The 20,384-nt window shown below is 44.1% G+C and overlaps 1 protein-coding gene across 2 annotated transcripts in view; it reads left to right on the forward strand.

Annotated features, from left to right (window-relative positions):
- The window catches only part of LOC311134459 (solute carrier family 66 member 2-like), a 100,561-nt gene that overhangs the window by 36,736 nt on the left and 43,441 nt on the right, over nucleotides 1–20,384 (forward strand). For both annotated transcript variants that reach the window (XM_084168141.1, XM_084168140.1), the window contains exon 4: nucleotides 3,975–4,191. In XM_084168141.1, coding sequence (XP_084024267.1) covers nucleotides 3,975–4,191 — 217 coding nt within the window. The remainder of the gene's footprint in view (nucleotides 1–3,974; nucleotides 4,192–20,384) is intronic.

The following is a 20,384-nucleotide window of genomic DNA, read 5'->3' on the forward strand; positions in this document are numbered from 1 at the left end:
CATAGCTATATCGGCACGGTCTTTGTCCTTGTTCAGAATATTCAAAGAGCTTATGAGAAGGGTACAGTACATTTTCTTTCTCCGGTAGAATTTGAGTGGAGCTACTTTCAGACCCACATTACTGCTCCCTGATCAGCAGTCATGTCCATGTCAGTCTGTCTGGTAACCAGTCAGTCTCAGATGCTGTAATACAGCTATAATCGCAACCCCCTGTCACATTCGTTCAAATTCGACTTGATGAATACAAAAATCCAGCTTTTTGACTAGGGGCAAGATTTTAATGACATTTTTTTCGCTCTGCGGTGTTCCTATATAAAGTATGACGTGAAAGAGGTTCACTGTATAACAATTCCAGTGGGTCAGAAGTTTAAATACACATAAGTTGACTGTGCCTTTTAAACAGCTTGGAAAATTCCAGAAAATGATGTCATGGCTTTAGAAGCTTCTGATGGGCTAATTGACATAATTTGAGTCATTTGGAGGTGTACCTGTGGATGTATTTCAAGGCCTACCTTCAAACTCAGTGCCTCTTTGCTTGACATCATGGGAAAATCAAAATAAATTGTTTGTCTGGTAGATCTTATTTAATGGTTTTATTATCTTGGATCCAACCTAACTAGATCCAACCTTTGAACAATCGATACTCATGGGCGTACTATGAGCTGAAATGGCAGCATCTCTGTACTGATGGTTGACCTGTCCCAGAGTCATGGGCTCAGCAAACAGAAAGACAGGGTGGCTCGGTTGGCCCTGGTTACCCTGCAGGAGAACAGCAGTGCAGGGACGGCATCTGCCCGGCTCCCTTGGAACTGGGGCATGGGGTCTGGGTGCCTGGGGTGGGGTTTGGAGCCTGGGGTGGGCTGTGATGGAGTAGACCCATCATGAGCTGGGTCTCCTCTGGCTGGGAGGCTCAGTTGGCTCTCTGGATGATGAGCATGGATGTTCTGGGCCTCTCTCTCTAGCTGTCTTTCTCTAGATATCTCTGTACTCTGCATGACATGAAATGCCTTGATTGAAATGTATATTTCTTTCCGTCTCCTTTTCCTTGTTGTGGGCTGAGATGGACAAGCTTGTTGGGGCACTGTAACACTGCTAACACTGGCTGCTGTTAGTTGTACTGCCTGACTTCCAGATGACTGGCAGAATGTAAACCCTTGATGGTATCCTAGATATGGTTGAGGTGGACTCCGCTGTAAATCTGTTTGCCCTGGGTTACCGTCACTGTCACGATGTTTGAAGAATTTCCATTGAGCACTTTGTTTTGCTGTTTTAGTAATTGAAATGTTTGATCTCTGAAGAGCTGTTGAAAAAAAAAAAGCACCTCACCTCCCCAATTTTCCTCATTGGTGCGGTTCCTTCTTGTGTTGGTCTTTTCAAGTGTGGCCTGTCAACAAGTCTGCTCTCCTCTCCAGGCTGGCTAAGCTAAGCACAACACTGCCAGGGATCTCACTGGGAAGGCCAGCCTACCTCTGATGGTGTAGGAGCCTGGATGGTAGAGAGAGAAAAAGGGCAATTATAGGAGAGGTTTAAAGGGGGAGATGAGAGAGGTTTAAAGGGGGAGATGAGAGAGGTTGAAAGGGGGAGATGAGAGAGGTTGAAAGGGGGAGATGAGAGAGGTTGAAAGGGGGAGATGAGAGGGGTTGAAAGGGGGAGATGAGAGGTTGAAAGGGGGAGATGAGAGAGGTTGAAAGGGGGAGATGAGAGGTTGAAAGGGGGAGATGAGAGGTTGAAAGGGGGAGAGGAGAGAGGTTGAAAGGGGGAGAGGAGAGAGGTTGAAAGGGGGAGAGGAGAGAGGTTGAAAGGGGGAGAGGAGAGAGGTTGAAAGGGGGAGAGGAGAGAGGTTGAAAGGGGGAGAGGAGAGAGGTTGAAAGGGGGAGAGGAGAGAGGTTGAAAGGGGGAGAGGAGAGAGGTTGAAAGGGGGAGAGGAGAGAGGTTGAAAGGGGGAGAGGAGAGGGGTCGAAAGGGGGAGAGGAGAGGGGGAGAGGAGAGGGGTCGAAAGGGGGAGAGAAGAGGGGTAGGGGAGAGGAGAGGGGTCGAAAGGGGGAGAGGAGAGGGGTCGAAAGGGGGAGAGGAGAGGGGTCGAGAGGGGGAGAGGAGAGGGGTCGAGAGGGGGAGAGGAGAGGGGTCGAAAGGGGGAGAGGAGAGAGGTCGAACAGGGGAGATGAGAGAGGGAAATGTACAGATTTGTTCTTTTAGATGTGATTCAGATCCATTGGTTATGTTTCTTCATGTTTTACTTGACAATTTGCTGTAGGTGTTTTTTGTGCATATAAAACTATCAGGCTTTATTAAAAGGAGAGGGGGAGTGCATGGAGAGAGGGAGGAGTGAATAGAGAGCGAGGGAGCAGTGAATAGATATAAGGAGCTATACTGTTTTTGGGCAAAACAGACCGCACTTTGGAAAACAGGGCAAGCTTTAGTAGTGCCAGTAGTGCTGCTGCTGTCAGCAGCTTTGCCCGTCTTATTTAAAGGAGAGAGGAGCTTTCATGTTCCCGACAAAGGGCAGAGCTCTCCCCTGAAGCTGCCAGCACACTAGAATAGAGGGGGGGGGGGGGGGGGGGTAAAATAAATCTGATTTTTATTTGCAGGTGAAAATGAAGTCCTCTGAGGACTCTTTTTTTGAATAAGGTCTCTCTGCCAGGCCCTGTTCAGATTCTATCAGTGTCAGCATCTGGTGCTACAGATATTATTCATGTGCTGTGACCTCACTGCAAGGACGGACGCCACAATGTGTGTGTGCGGTCATAAGCGAGTGTACGCATCCTGTCCCCCTCTCTGTTCTGATCATCTATCCTACCTACTGGATCCTGTCTCTGTGTTGGATCTGTAGGAGCTGTCCAGTAATAAGGACATTAGTCATGCACGCTGCTCGCTATGAGACGTCTCACTCTGCCTCTTTCACAATGCCGTGGGCGTGGCGGCGGTGGTGGGTAGTGGGCTGTGTTCCTGACAGGTGTGTACTGCCGTCGCCACTGTTCCCCCTGACAGGTGCTGCCGTGTGTTGTGTGCAGGCGCTCGGAACGCACAACCTAATGACAATACGCGGAACATGACCAGTTCCTATATGGAACGTCACAGTCCAGTCGGCTCACTAACAAATGGGCTCTAATTTAACTATCAATTCCATTCAGCTGATGTCAGCTCATTCTATTCCCACCTCTCTAGTAATTTCAAAGGAATATAAGGCCATTGATCATGTGGGATGTCTTGTGAAGAGCTGACTGGTCCTATATATACCATTACCAGACAGAACCTTTGACACAGTATGCATGATCATCTCTGGATTTGAGGTCAATCAAAGCTAGACTCTTATTTCAGATTGTGACCCTCAGGGGGGTCTCTTTCTGACTACCTCATTCTCTCTCCTTTTAGGTTTTATGTCCATGAATTGCATTAGAATATAATTAGATGAACAATGGCAATATTAAAAGTCAGTGAAGCAGATCTGGAACTTTATATTTGCATGCCTCTGTTTTCTGTGAACAGCTTGTCTTCTCTCTAGGGCTCTGCTACTATATTACAGTAGGCCTACCCTATTGGGCTGCCAGTGCAAACACAGAAAAGAATGGATGGAAGTTGAAATATTCTTAGAATATCTGAATAATGAATATTTGTTACAGTGAGAGAAGAGCTCTCTGTCTGTGACCACATTTTATTTCAGCTGCCATGTTGCATCTCTTTCTCATTGGTCAGAGTGTAGGCTTAGTGTCAACGGCTACATTTGACTTTGATTTGATGTAAATGTAAAAGCTTCTGAGTCTGTTTCATTCCCTTACTTGCACTCTATTGATTTGTGTTGTGTGTTCAATGAATGTCTGTGAGGGTGCATTTTCTAATGAAGGAATTTCTCCACATCTCTCCCCCTCCCCTTCTACCTCTATCACTCCCTCTGTCTTCCTCCCCTTCTCTTTCCCTCTTCACCCCCCCCCCCCCTCTCTCGCTCATTCTCTCTCCCCCTCTTCCTCCTCTCTTAGATCTGGACCTGCGCTACTTCTGGAGCTGGAGTGCATTTGAGGACTACCTGCTATTCTGTTTTGCCTTCACGGTGCTGTGTGCCTTCCTCACCCTTCTCCTGCTGGACTCTGTGCTGTTCGTGGAGGGCCTGGGCTCCCTGGCCGTGCTGTTTGAGGCCATGCTGGGGGTGCCACAGCTGCTGCAGAACTATCACAACCACTCCACCCGTGGCATGAGGTGAGTGAGTGGCCTGGCAAGCTGTCACACAATCTATGAACCCTGTGTGGTGTACACACTGAGTTGACAAAACATTAGGAACACCTTCCTAATATTGAGTTGCACCCCCTTTTTCCCTCGGAGCATGGACTCTACAAGATGTCAAAAGTATTCAACAGGGATGCTGGCCCATGTTGACTCCAATGCTTCTCACAGTTGTGTCAAGTTGGCTAGATGTCCTTTCGGTGGTGGACCATTCTTGATACACACGGGAAACTGTTGAGAGTGAAAAACCCAGTAGTGTTGTAGTTCTTGACACACTCCAACCGGTGCGCCTGGCACCTACTACCATACCCCGTTCAAATGCACTTACATATTTTGTCTTGCCCATTCACCCACTGAATGGCACACATACACAATCTATGTCTCAATTGTCTTCAGGCTTAAAAATCCTTTAACCTGTCTCCTCCCCTTCATCTACACTGAAGTGGATTTAACAGGTGACATCAATAAGGGATCATAGCTTCCACCTGGTCAGTCTGCCGTGTGTGTGTGTGTGTGTGTGTGTGTGTGTGTGTGTGTATATATATATATATATATATATATATATACACTGCCAGTCAAAAGTTTGGACACACCTACTCATTCAAAGGTTTTTCTTTATTTTTACATTGTAGAATAATAGTGAAGACATCGAAACTATGAAATAACACATATGGAATCATGTAGTAACAAAAAAAGTGTTAAACAAATACAAATATATTTGATATTATTCAAATAGCTACCCTTTGCCTTGATGACAGCTTTGCACACTCTTGGCATTCTCTCAACCAGCTTCATGAGGTAGTCACCTGGAATGCATTTCAATTAACAGGTGTGCCTTCTTAAAAGTTCATTTGTGAAATGTATTTCCTTCTTAATGTGTTTGAGCCAATCAGTTGTGTTGTGACAAGGTAGGGGGGTTATACAGAAGATGGCCCTATTTGGTAAAATACCAAGTCCGTATTATGGCAAGAACAGCTCAAATAAGCAAAGAGAAATGACAGTCAATCATTACTTTAAGATATGAAGGTCAGTCAATACCGAACATTTCAAGAACTTTTAAAGTTTCTTCAAGTGGAGTCACAAAAACCATCAAACACTATGATGAAACTGGCTCTCATGAGGACCGCCACAGGAATGGAAGACCCAGAGTTACCTCTGGATAAGTTCATTACAGTTACCAGCCTCAGAAATTGCAGCCAAAATAAATGCTTCAGAGTTCAAGTCACAGACACATCTCAACAGTTCAGCGGGGACTGTGTGAATCAGGCCTTCATGGTCAAATTGCTGCTAAGAAACCACTACTAAATGACACAAATAATAAGAAGAGACCTGCTTGGGCCAAGAAACACGAGCAATGGGCGTTAGACCGGTGGAAATTTGTCCTTTGGTCCTTTTTGGTTCCAACCTCCGTGTCTTTGTGAGACGCGGTGTGGGTGAATGGATGATCACCGCATGTGTAGTTCCCACCGTAAAGCATTGAGGGGGAGGTGTTATTGTGCGGGGGTGCTTTGCTGGTGACAATGTCTGTGATTTATTTAGAACTCAAGGCACACTTAACCAGCATGGCTACCACAGCATTCTGCATCGATACCCCATCCCTTCTGGTTTGGGATTAGTGGGACTATCATTTGTTTATCGACAGGACAATGACCCAACACACCTCCAGGCTGTGTAAGGGGTATTTTACCATGAAGGAGAGTGATGGAGTGCTGCATCAGATGACCTGGCCTCCACACTCCCCCGACCTCAACCCAATTGAGATGGTTTGGGATGAGTGGGACGGCAGAGTGAAGGAAAAGCAGCCAACAAGTGCTCAGCATATGTGGGAACTCCTTCAAGACTGTTGGAAAAGCATTCCAGGTGAAACTGGTTGAGAGAATGCCAAGAGTGTGCAAAGCTGTCATCAAGGCAAAGGGTGGCTATTTTTTTGGTTACTACATGATTCCAAATGTGTTATTTCATAGTTTTGATGTCTTCACTATTATTCTACAATGTAGAAAATAGTAAAAATAAAGAAAAACCCTTGAATGAGTAGGTGTGTCCGAACTTTTTACTGGTACTGTGTATATATCAAATCAAATCAAATCAAATTTTATTGGTCACATGCGCCGAATACAACAGGTGCAGACATTACAGTGAAATGCTTACTTACAGCCCTTAACCAACAGTGCATTTATTTTAAACAAAAAAAGTAAGAATAAAACAACAAAAAAAGTGTTGAGAAAAAAAGAGCAGAAGTAAAATAAAGTGACAGTAGGGAGGCTATATATACAGTAAAATAAAGTGACAGTAGGGAGGCTATATATACAGGGGGGTACCGTTGCAGAGTCAATGTGCGGGGGCACCGGCTAGTTGAGGTAGTTGAGGTAATATGTACATGTGGGTAGAGTTAAAGTGACTATGCATAAATACTTAACAGAGTAGCAGCAGCGTAAAAAGGATGGGGTGGGGGGGCAGTGCAAATAGTCCGGGTAGCCATGATTAGCTGTTCAGGAGTCTTATGGCTTGGGGGTAGAAGCTGTTGAGAAGTCTTTTGGACCTAGACTTGGCACTCCGGTACCGCTTGCCGTGCGGCAGCAGAGAGAACAGTCTATGACTAGGGTGGCTGGAGTCTTTGACAATTTTGAGGGCCTTCCTCTGACACCGCCTGGTATAGAGGTCCTGGATGGCAGGGAGCTTTGCCCCAGTGATGTACTGGGCCGTACGCACTACCCTCTGTAGTGCCTTGCGGTCAGAGGCCAAGCAGTTGCCATACCAGGCGGTGATGCAACCAGTCAGGATGCTCTCGATGGTGCAGCTGTAGAATTTTTTGAGGATCTGAGGACCCATGCCAAATCTTTTTAGTCTCCTGAGGGGGAATAGGCTTTGTCGTGCCCTCTTCACGACTGTCTTGGTGTGTTTGGACCATGATAGTTCGTTGGTGATGTGGACACACACGGATATATAGACACACACGCACACGCTGAAGCTGACCCCGAAGTTCAATGAGGCAATAAGGAACAGGCTGGCCTCCTAGAAAGACGGACTACCCTAAGATGACTGTAGTAGTGATCGTAGCTGTAGTACTAGAATGACACACAGAGAGGGCATGCCACCCACTAACCCAACACTGTAGAGACACCCAGAGAAAGAGATGAACCGGGCCTCATGTTCTCACTGATTGGATGAGCCCGTTGCCGCCCAGAGCCACGGTGCAATCACGTAAAGGACAAAGACATTACAGTTTAGCATCAGGGCTGTGACACATTGATTGTGTTAATATAAAATATGAATTACAGTTGGAAACACCATATAAATGAGCCCTCATTCCTCCGTTGCATGCTTAAACTGTGCTCTTGATAGTTAATTTGGCTCATGAAGGGCTGTGCTGCCTGAAGCATGTCTCCACTCTGACTTATCTGCATGGAACTGAGGATGGATGAGGAAGGATAACTTTGTTACTGTGCTGAGCTGTGACTGCTGTCTCATAGTATGGTTATTCTGTCCTGAGGACAAATGGAGCTGATTGTATTTGGACTACAGTAGGGTTGGGCAGTATACCGTATATACCGTATACCAGGGTATTTGGAAATGACTACGGGATGGTTTTCATATACCGTCAATACCGTTGAAACTATTTCTTAGAAGTTTTTGAATACATTTTTATATTTGTAACTACTTTTTAAGTAAATACCACAGTCAACTTGTGCAATACGGTACGAGAGAAGTCAGATCGCGTTAATTTCGCCTTGTCACATTATTTTACATTATGAAGCTTACCGTACTTCCCCAGAATAGTTGAGCCAGTCACGTGTTTGTTATAAAGAGCATAATGGAAGAAAGCGGGAGCTGGTGAGTCCATAGCGTTCTACAGTGCATCCCTTGACTTTTTCCACATTTTGTTATGTTACAGCCTTATTCTAAAATTGATTTAATTGTTTTCCCCCCTCATCAATCTACACACAATAGCCCATAATGCTAAGCAAAAACAGGTTTTTAGAAATGTTTGCTAAATAAAGTAATGAAATATTACATTTACCTAAGTATTCAGACCCTTTACTCAGTACTTTGTTGAAGCACCTTTGACAGCGATTACAGCCTCTATTATTTTTTTTTTGGTCATTTAGCAGTTAGTCATTTAGCAGACGCTCTTATCCATAGCGACTTAGTTAGTGACTGCATACATTTTCATACTTGGGTATGATGCTACAAGCTTGGCATACCTGTATTTGGGGAGTTTCTCCCGTTCTTCTCTGCAGAACCTCTCAAGCTCTGTCAGGTTGGATGGGGAGCGTCGCTGCACAGCTATTTTCAGGTCTCTCCAGAGATGTTCGATCGGGTTCAAGTCCGGGCTCTGGCTGGGCCACTCAAGGACATTCAGAGACTTGTCCCGAAGCTACTCCTGCATTGTCTTGGCTGTGTGTTTACGGTTGTTGTCCTGTTGGAAGGTGAACATTTGCCCCAGTCTGAGGTCCTGAGTGCTCTGGAGCAGGTTTTCATCAAGGATCTCTCTGTACTTTGCTCCGTTCATTTTTCCCTCGATCCTGACTAGTCTCCCAGTCCCTGCCACTGAAAAACATCCCCACAGCATGATGCTGCCACCACTATACTTCACCCAAGGGATGGTGCCAGGTTTGTTCCAGACGTGACGCTTGGCATTCAGGCCAAAGAGTTCAATCTTTGTTTCATAAGCCCAGATAATCTTGTTTCTCATGGTCTGAGAGTCCTTTTAGGAGCCTTTTGGCAAACTACAAGTGGGCTGTTGTGCATTTAACTGAGGAGTGGCTTCCGTCTGGCCACTCTACCATAAAGGCCTATTTGGTGGAGTGCTGCAGAGATGGTTGTCCTTCTGGAAGGTTCTCCCATCTCCACAGAGGAACTCTGAAGCTCTATCAGAGTGACCATTGGGTTCTTGGTCATCTCCCTGACCAAGGCCCTTCTCCCCCGATTGCTCAGTTTGGCCGGCAGCCAGCTCTAGGAAGAGTATTTGTATTTATTATGGATCCCCATTAGATGTTGCCAAGGCAGCAGCTACTCTTCCTGGGGTCCAGCAACATTAAGGCAGTTTTACATTTTAAAAACATTACAATACATTCATAACAGATTTCACAACATGTTAAGTGTGTGCCCTCAGGCCTCTACTCTACTACCACATACAGTGGGGAAAAAAGTATTTAGTCAGCCACCAATTGTGCAAGTTCTCCCACTTAAAAAGATGAGAGAGGCCTGTAATTTTCATCATAGGTACACGTCAACTATGACAGACAAAATGAGAAAAATTCTAATGAATTTATTTGCAAATTATGGTGGAAAATAAGTATTTGGTCAATAACAAAAGTTTCTCAATACTTTGTTATATACCCTTTGTTGGCAATGACACAGGTCAAACGTTTTCTGTAAGTCTTCACAAGGTTTTCACACACTGTTGCTGGTATTTTGGCCCATTCCTCCATGCAGATCTCCTCTAGAGCAGTGATGTTTTGGGGCTGTCGCTGGGCAACACGGACTTTCAACTCCCTCCAAAGATTTTCTATGGGGTTGAGATCTGGAGACTGGCTAGGCCACTCCAGGACCTTGAAATGCTTCTTACGAAGCCACTCCTTCGTTGCCCGAGTGGTGTGTTTGGGATCATTGTCATACTGAAAGACCCAGCCACGTTTCATCTTCAATGCCCTTGCTGATGGAAGGAGGTTTTCACTCAAAATCTCACGATACATGGCCCCATTCATTCTTTCCTTTACACGGATCAGTCGTCCTGGTCCCTTTGCAGAAAAACAGCCCCAAAGCATGATGTTTCCACCCCCATGCTTCACAGTAGGTATGGTGTTCTTTGGATGCAACTCAGCATTCTTTGTCCTCCAAACACGACAAGTTCAGTTTTTACCAAAAAGTTCTATTTTGGTTTCATCTGACCATGTGACATTCTCCCAATGATCTTCTGGATCATCCAAATGCACTCTAGCAAACTTCAGACGGGCCTGGACATGTACTGGCTTAAGCAGGGGGACACGTCTGGCACTGCAGGATTTGAGTCCCTGGCGGCGTAGTGTGTTACTGATGGTAGGCTTTGTTACTTTGGTCCCAGCTCTCTGCAGGTCATTCACTAGGTCCCCCCGTGTGGTTCTGGGATTTTTGCTCACCGTTCTTGTGATCATTTTGACCCCACGGGGTGAGATCTTGCGTGGAGCCCCAGATCGAGGGAGATTATCAGTGGTCTTGTATGTCTTCCATTTCCTAATAATTGCTCCCACATTTGATTTCTTCAAACCAAGCTGCTTACCTATTGCAGATTGTCTTCCCAGCCTGGTGCAGGTCTACAATTTTGTTTCTGGTGTCCTTTGACAGCTCTTTGGTCTTGGCCATAGTGGAGTTTGGAGTGTGACTGTTTGAGGTTGTGGACAGGTGTCTTTTATACTGATAACAAGTTCAAACAGGTGCCATTAATACAGGTAACGAGTGGAGGACAGAGGAGCCTCTTAAAGAAGAAGTTACAGGTCTGTGAGAGCCAGAAATCTTGCTTGTTTGTAGGTGACCAAATACTTATTTTCCACCATAATTTGCAAATAAATTCATAAAAAATCCTACAATGTGATTGATTGCATGTGTCTGTTTGTGTTTCTTCACAGTTCCCGCTGTTCCATAAGGTGTATTTTTATCTGTTTTTTAAATCAAATTTTATTGCTGGCATGAGTTACTTGCTGTGGAATAGAGTTCCATGTAGTCATGGCTCTATGTAGTACTGTGCGCCTCCCATAGTCTGTTCTTGACTTGGGGACTGTGAAGAGACCTCTGGTGGCATGTCTTGTGGGGTATGCATGGGTGTCTGAGCTGTGTGCCAGTAGTTCAAACAGACAGCTCGGTTCATTCAACATGTCAATACCTCTCACAAATACAAGTAGTGATGAAGTCAATCTCTCCTCCACTTTGAGACATGCATATTATTAATGTTAGCTCTCTGTGTACGTCCAAGGGCCAGCCGTGCTGCCCTGTTCTGAGCCAATTGCAATTTTCCTAAGTCCCTCTTTGTGGCACCTGACCACACGACTGAACAGTAGTCCAAGTGCAACAAAACTAGGGCCTGTAGGACCTGCCTTGTTGATAGTGCTGTTAAGAAAGTAGAGCAGCGCTTTATTCTCTCCATCCTAGCTACTGTTGTATCAATATGTTTTGACCATGACAGTTTACAATCCAGGGTTACTCCAAGAAATTTAGTCTCCTCAACTTGCTCAATTTCCACATTTTTCATTTCAAGATTTAGTTAAGGTTTAGGGTTTAGTAAATGATTTGTCACAAATACAATGCTTTTAGTTTTTTAAATAATTAGGACTAACTTATTCCTTGCCCCCCATTCTGAAACTACAGTGAGGGAAAAAAGTATTTGATCCCCTGCTGATTTTGTACGTTTGCCCATTGACAAAGACATGATCAGTCTATAATTTTAATGGTAGGTTTATTTGAACAGTGAGAGACAGAATAACAACAAAAAAATCCAGAAAAACGCATGTCAAAAATGTTATAAATTGATTAGCATTTTAATGAGGGAAATAAGTATTTGACCCCTCTGCAAAACATGACTTAGTACTTGGTGGCAAAACCCTTGTTGGCAATCACAGAGGTCAGACGTTTCTTGTAGTTGGCCACCAGGTTTGCACACATCTCAGGTGGGATTTTGTCCCACTCCTCTTTGCAGATCTTCTCCAAGTAATTATGGTTTCGAAGCTGACGTTTGGCAACTCGAACATTCAGCTCCCTCCACAGATTTTCTATGGGATTAAGGTCTGGAGACTGGCTAGGCCACTCCAGGACCTTAATGTGCTTCTTCTTGAGCCACTCCTTTGTTGCCTTGGCCGTGTGTTTTGAGTCATTGTTATGCTGGAATACCCATCCACGACCCATTTTCAATGCCCTGGCTGACGGAAGGAGGTTCTCACCCAAGATTTGACGGTACATGGCCCCGTCCATCGTCCCTTTGATGCGGTGAAGTTGTCCTGTCCCCTTAGCAGAAAAACACCCCCAAAGCATAATGTTTCCACCTCCATGTTTGACGGTGGGGATGGTGATCTTGGGGTCATAGTCCGCATTCCTCCTCCTCCAAACACGGCGAGTTGAGTTGATGCCAAAGACCTCGATTTTGGTCTCATCTGACCACAACACTTTCACCCAGTTCTCCTCTGAATCATTCAGATGTTCATTGGCAAACTTCAGACGGGCCTGTATATGTTATTTCTTGAGCAGGGGGACCTTGCGGGCGCTGCAGGATTTCAGTCCTTCACGGCGTAGTGTGTTACCAATTGTTTTCTTGGTGACTATGGTCCCAGCTGCCTTGAGATCATTGACAAGATCCTCCCGTGTAGTTCTGGGCTGATTCCTCGCCGTTCTCATGATCATTGCAACTCCACGAGGTGAGATCTTGCATGGAGCCCCAGGCCGAGGGAGATTGACAGTTATATTGTGTTTTTTCCATGTGCGATTAATCGCACCAACTGTTGTCACCTTCTCACCAAGCTGCTTGGCAATGGTCTTGTAGCCCATTCCAGCCTTGTGTAGGTCTACAATCTTGTCCCTGACATCCTTGGAGAGCTCTTTGGTCTTGCCCATGGTGGAGAGTTTGGAATCTGATTGATTGATCGCTTCTGTGGACAGGTGTCTTTTATACAGGTAACAAGCTGAGATTAGGAGCACTCCCTTTAAGAGTGTGCTCCTAATCTCAGCTCGTTACCTGTATAAAAGACACCTGGGAGCCAGAAATCTTTCTGATTGAGAGGGGGTCAAATACTTATTTCCCTCATTAAAATGCAAATCCATTTATAACATTTTTGACATGCGTTTTTCTGGATTTTTTTGTTGTTATTCTGTCTCTCACTGTTCAAATAAACCTACCATTAAAATTATAGACTGATCATTTCTTTGTCAGTGGGCAAATGTACAAAATCAGCAGGGGATCAAATACTTTTTTCCCTCACTGTAACTGCAGCTCTTTGTTAAGTGCTGCTGTCATTTCAGTTGCTGTGGTAGCTGACGTGTATAGTGTGTATAGTCATCTGCATACATAGACACACTGGCTTTACGCAAAGCCAGTGGCATGTCGTTAGTAAAGATTGAAAAAAGTAAGGGGCCTAGACAGCTGCCCTGGGGAATTCCTGATTCTACCTGGATTTTGTTGCAGAGGCTTCCATCAAAGAACACCTTCTGTGTTCTGTTAGACAGGTAACTCTTTATCCATAATATAGCAGGGGGTGTAAAGCCATAACACAAGTTTTTCCAGCAACATACTATGATCGATAATGTCAAGACACAATGAAGTCATACAAAACAGCCCCCAAAATCTAGTTTCTCTCAGCCAATCATCAGTCATTTGTGTAAGTGCTGTGCTTGTTGAATGTCCTTCCCTATAAGCGCACCATCGTCATTTTGTCTGGTCAAACATAGGCTGATTGGTCGGCTATTTGAGCCTGTAAAGGGGGCTTTACTATTCTTCGGTAGGTTAATACCTTTTGCTTCCCTCCAGGCCTGAGGGGGCACACTTTCTAGTAGGCTTAAATTGAAGATATGGCAAATAGGAGTGGCAATATCGTCCGCTATTATCCTCAGTAATTTTCCATCCAAGTTGTCAGACCCCCGGTGGCTTATCATTGTTGATTGACAATAATACTTTTTTCACCTCTTCCACACTTACTTTATGGAATTCAAAATTACAATGCTTGTCTTTCATAATTTGGTCAGATATACTTGGATGTGTAGTGTCAGCGTTTGTTGCTGGCATGTCATGCCTAAGGTTGCTAATCTTGCCAATTAAAAAATAATTAAAGTAGTTGGCAATATCAGTGGGTTTTGTATTGAATGAGCCATCTGATTCAATGAATGATGGAGCAGAGTTTGCCTTTTTGCACCAAATTTCATTTAAGGTGCACTGAAGCTTTTTACTATAATATAATATTTAATATAATTCTTTGTTTCATAGTGTAGTTTCTTATTTTTATTCAGTTTAGTCACGATTTCTCAATTTGCAGTACATTTGCCAATCGGTTGTACAGCCAGACCCTATTTGCCATCTCTTTTGCCTCATCCCTCTCAACCATACAATTTTTCATTTCATCATCAATCCACTGGGATTCAACAATTTTTTACAGTCATTATTTTTTTTAATTTATAATTTTTCCTTTTTTTATATATTTTTTTTTTTTTTTTTGGGGGGGGGGATGGATCAGCTTAATATTGCAGATTGTATCTTCTATCAATGTAATTGTCTGCATCACTTCCAATCCCCCATGTTTTTTTTAATTTTCTATATATATATATTCCCCTTTATTACTTTTCAACCCCACCATCCTTTCCCTACTTGGAGTAAATTAGTGAACAACAACGCCCAGGCCTCTACTTCCGGTCTATAATTACAATTTTTACAGTCATTTTCTTAATGGGTGCATGCTTATTAGTAACTGTGATAAGCAATTTCATAAATGTGTCAAGAGCAGCGTCTGGTTGCTCGTCATTACACACCACAGACCAACAAATATTCTTCACATCAACAACATAGGAAACACTACAGAACTTCTTGTATGACCTCTTATACACAATATTAGGTCCAGCCTTTGGAACTTTGGTTTTCCTACATATGGCTACTATATTGTGATCACTACATCCAATGGATTTGGATACTGCTTTCAAACAAATTTCTGCAGCATTAGTAAAGATATGAGCAATACATGTTGATGATTTCATTCCTGTACTTTTGTAGCTACCCTGGTAGGTTAATTGATAACCTGAACCAGGTTGCAGGCACTAGTTACAGTTTGAAGATTTCTCTTGAGTGGGCAGCCTGATGAAAGCCAGTCAATATTTAAATCATCCAGAAAGTATACCTCTCTATTGATATCACATATATTATCAAGCATTTTACACATGTTATCCACATACTGACTGTTAGCACTTGGTGGTCTATAGCAGCTTCCCACCAGAATGGGCTTTAGGTGAGGCAGGTGAACCTGTAGCCTTATTACTTACAGGAATGCGGTTCTGAATATAGACCGCAACACCGCCCCCATTGGCATTTCTGTCTTTTCTGTAAATGTTATAACCTTGTATTGCTACCACTGTATCATCAAAGGTATTATCTAAGTGAGTTTCAGAGATTGTCAGAATATGAATGTCATCTGTTACTAGCAAATTATTGATTTCATGAACCTTGTTTCTTAAGCTACATATGTTAACGTGTGCTATTTTTAACACTTTTCTGGGATGCTTGATTATTTTTCTTGCTTTACTGGGAAGCTTAGCAGAGGTAGACCATTCTCTGGTTATTTTTATTTGTGCAGGGTGAACTGCACACAGTGGACTTCCTACTAGGGCACACCACCTCAGTGCTAACAGTATTACTGTGGTTCATAGGCATATGATTACTGCATACAATAGCTGTAGGATCAGCAGAGGCATTCCGGGCAGTAAGAGGGACATAAATTAGGTTATTTACAGCGCCCCTAGGATAATGTACATTTGCTGAATCATTATGTCAACTCAGCGACACAATGGTAGGGATTAAATGAGCTGGACTTGGGTATTGTCTCATCGCAGCCTTATAATGCTGTGAAAGGATCCAGGAACCCAAATGATTTGGGTGGATCCCATCCTCCTTATAATATGAGCTTTGTTTCCAGAAGGTATCAAAATTGTCAATAAATGTTACACCCACAGAGCTGCAATAGTCTTGTAGCCAGTTATGGAGGGCTAAAAGTCTGCTGAACCATCCAATGCCACGATTTAGGGAGGGCAGAGGGCCAGATATTATGGGCCGTTTGTTGTGTCAAGTAGAGACCCAATCAGTTCTTTAAAAAACATCTTCAGCTGTTCTGAGCTGCCCTTCATAATGTAATTTCACCCCCAGATGAACCATGACAGTATCAGCCCCCGGTGACTGACTCACAGCCTCGGGAAACAACCTGGTGATATCCTGAACTTTTGCCCCAGGAAAACACAAAGTCTTTGCCCCAGGTACAGATATCTGCCTCACCATCGAACACCCTATCACAATCGCCAGAATGATCCAGCCTCTGCCGGCGGTACCATAACAAAAATGTGGAAAAGTCAAGGGGTCTGAATACTTTCCGAATGCGCTGTACATCTATCGTTGAGTCTCTGTTGTGTGGCACACATGAGGTGATGAAGTTACACTTGTATGCAATTCACTACTAAATGTTTCCCATCAGATATCTTATAACTGTCTAAGATGTACTATACTCTCCAGCTTTGTATTTGGTTACTTTTTAGTTAGCTATGTAAGTGGGTAAATTAATAAATAGGCGGGGTGTTAGCTTTCTGCTGTGTTTGAGAAGTCAGAGCTCTGGACCCGGTTTCCCGATAGCGATGGAATTTAGGCTTACGAGTGTTTTTAACAATGCATCTTTCCTACAACGGCTGAAGATGTAACGTTAGTTTCCCAAAACACCACGCAGCGAGAACGTTCGCTAAGTGCGTTGAGGCATGTGTCGATACTGATAGGATCGAAAGAAAGGAAGCGCTGCTCTCGGATAAGTGTTTTCCCTTTCCAATGTTACCTTAACATTAGAATTATTCTACACTGCTCAAAAAAATAAAGGGAACACTTAAACAACACAATGTAACTCCAAGTCAATCACACTTCTGTGAAATCAAACTGTCCACTTAGGAAGCAACACTGATTGACAATACATTTCACATGCTGTTGTGCAAATGGAATAGATAACAGGTGGAAATTATAGGCAATTAGCAAGACACCCCCAATAAAGAAGTGGTTCTGCAGGTGATGACCACAGACCACTTCTCAGTTCCTATGCTTCCTGGCTGATGTTTTGGTCACTTTTGAATGCTGGCGGTGCTTTCACTCTAGTGGTAGCATGAGACGGAGTCTACAACCCACACAAGTGGCTCAGGTAGTGCAGCTCATCCAGGATGGCACATCAATGCGAGCTGTGACAAGAAGGTTTGCTGTGTCTGTCAGCGTAGTGTCCAGAGCATGGAGGCGCTACCAGGAGACAGGCCAGTACATCAGGAGATGTGGAGGAGGCCGTAGGAGGGCAACAACCCAGCAGCAGGACCGCTACCTCCACCTTTGTGCAAGGAGGAGCAGGAGGAGCACTGCCAGAGCCCTGCAAAATGACCTCCAGCAGGCCACAAATGTGCATGTGTCTGCTCAAACGGTCAGAAACAGACTCCATGAGGGTGGTATGAGGGCCCGACGTCCACAGGTGGGGGTTGTGCTTACAGCCCAACACCGTGCAGGACGTTTGGCATTTGCCAGAGAACACCAACATTGGCAAATTCGCCACTGGCGCCCTGTGCTCTTCACAGATGAAAGCAGGTTCACACTGAGCACATGTGACAGACGTGACAGAGTCTGGAGATGCCATGGAGAACGTTCTGCTGCCTGCAACATCCTCCAGCATGACCGGTTTGGCGGTGGGTCAGTCATGGTGTGGGGTGGCATTTCTTTGGGGGGCCGCACAGCCCTCCATGTGCTCGCCAGAGGTAGCCTGACTGCCATTAGGTACCGAGATGAGATCCTCAGACCCCTTGTGAGACCAAATGCTGGTGCGGTTGACCCTGGGTTCCTCCTAATGCAAGACAATGCTAGACCTCATGTGACTGGAGTGTGTCAGCAGTTCCTGCAAGAGGAAGGCATTGATGCTATGGACCGCCCGTTCCCCAGACCTGAATCCAATTGAGCACATCTGGGACATCATGTCTCGCTCCATCCACCAACGCCACGTTGCACCACAGACTGTCCAGGAGTTGGCGGATGCTTTAGTCCAGGTCTGGGAGGAGATCCCTCAGGAGACCATCCGCCACCTCATCAGGAGCATGCCCAGGCGTTGTAGGGAGGTCATACAGGCACGTGGAGGCCACACACACTACTGAGCCTCATTTTGACTTGTTTTAAGGACATTACATCAAAGTTGGATCAGCCTGTAGTGTGGTTTTCCTCTTTAATTTTGAGGGTGACTCCAAATCCAGACCTCCATGGGTTGATAAATTTGATTTCCATTGATAATTTTTGTGTGATTTTGTTGTCAGCACATTCAACTATGTAAAGAAAAAAGTATTTCATAAGATTATTTCATTCATTCAGATCTAGGATGTGTTGTTTAAGTGTTCCCTTTATTTTCTTGAGCAGTGTACAATACTGACGACGGATCTGCTCCTAGAGACATATTATCACCTATGGCTAAAACATGAAATATATTGTTTAAAAGGGGGTTCTTTGTTGTTATACAGATTAAAACTATCCATTTCTGGTGGATTGGCAATGGAACCCTGTTTAAAGTATCCTTATTTTTAAATGAAGCTATACAGAGTAGGCTACAATTCATATGTTATCCTCCAGTAGAGGCAGAATTGTATTACAGAAAATACTGTAATATGACTAAACTCCAATGTACTGATAGAGGATAAACCAATTTTCTTGGAGAGAATGTATAAGAAAGGTATCATGTTTATGAATGACATTGTAAAACAACGACGGTAGAATTGTCATACAACCATTTAATCCAGGTTTGTGGAGATGCATGCTCAATACAAAATTACAACCAACTCATCGCAGCTCTGCCACAAAAATGGAAAAGGCAATTACTTAAAAGAGAAAGAAATGAATTTGTTTTTCTGCCATCAATAAAAAATCATAAATGGCTTAAAATGATTAATATAATTCGTAAAATATATAATTTACGGTCAAGAGGGTTGACAACTATGCCGCATAAAATGCAAGATAGTTGGGAACAAGATTTTCGATGTCCCAATACCATGGCATCGGGTTTATGAACTGATATACAAAACAACAATTGATGCATCAATTCGTTCTTTTCAATTTAAGCCATTATATAAACATTTTGCTACAAAAAGAATGCTCAGTTTATTGGGTATTCAACAATCAGACCGGTACAGACTCAGCCATGCGGAAACCAAATCAATAGAGCATCTCTTTTGGTAATGTCCATCGGTGGCTTGTTTTTGGAGTCAGGTCCAGGAATGGTTGTTATGTCATATCAGGGTGCGGTTGAACCTGCAAACTATATTGCTGGGGAATTTAAAGGACCACAGTCAGTCAATAGGAAATATCATTGTGCTCTTGGGTAAAATGTTTATTTTTGGGGCAATTTCTGCAGAAATGTTGCAGATGGGGATGTTCAAGTCCCTAATGAGACACCATGGGAGAATGGAGGGATGTATTGCAAGAGGAAATAGTAGAATGATGATTTATTGGAAACTATGGGTTGATCTGTGGCTGTCTGAAGGGTGGAGTTGATGAGTGTTGGAATAAGTATATACACAAATGTACAGTGTAAGTGTTTGAGGTCCTCCAATCAGGGGTGAGGGTGGGCATACGATTATTGTATGTTTAGCTTTTTGTTATTTATGTTTTGTGGTTTGGCTTCATGCTGTGAGCGGTGTGTGTGCTCGTCCTGGTAGTTATGGGTGTGCTTGCCCGACGCCCGGGCGGGCATGGTTTTTCCAGCCCTTGGAAAATCCCTTTGGGGCGGTGCCTTGCCGGTGTTTCTGGGCGGGTGGGGTCGAGCTCACCCTCTGACAAGAGCACCCTCTGACCAGATCACCCTCTGTTGGAGTGGCCATTTTTATTGTCTGTATTGTATGGTTGTTAAAAAATATATATATATATATAAACTCAACAAAAAAGGAAACGCCCTCTCACTGTCAACTGCGTTTATTTTCAGCAAACTTAACATGTGTAAATATTTGTATGAACATAACAAGATTCAACAACTGAGACATAAACTGAGCAAGTTCCACAGACATGTGACTAACAGAAATGGAATAATGTGTCCCTGAACAAAGGGGGGGGGGGGTCAAAATCAAAAGTAACAGTCAGTATCTGGTGTGGCCACCAGCTGCATTAAGTACTGCAGTGCATCTCCTCATGGACTGCACCAGATTTGCCAGTTCTTGCTGTGAGATGTTACCCCACTCTTCCACCAAGGCACCTGCAAGTTCCCAGACATTTCTGGGGGGAATGGCCCTAGCCCTCACCCTCTGATCCAACAGGTCCCAGACATGCTCAATGGGATTGAGATCTGGGCTCTTCGCTGGCCATGGCAGAACACTGACATTCCTGTCTTGCAGGAAATAACGCACAGAACGAGCAGTATGGCTGGTGGCATTGTCATGCTGGTGGGTCATGTCAGGATGAGCTTGCAGGAAGGGTA

This window comes from Coregonus lavaretus (genome assembly GCF_964263955.1).
Source record: "Coregonus lavaretus genome assembly, chromosome: 9".
Taxonomy (NCBI): domain Eukaryota; kingdom Metazoa; phylum Chordata; class Actinopteri; order Salmoniformes; family Salmonidae; genus Coregonus; species Coregonus lavaretus.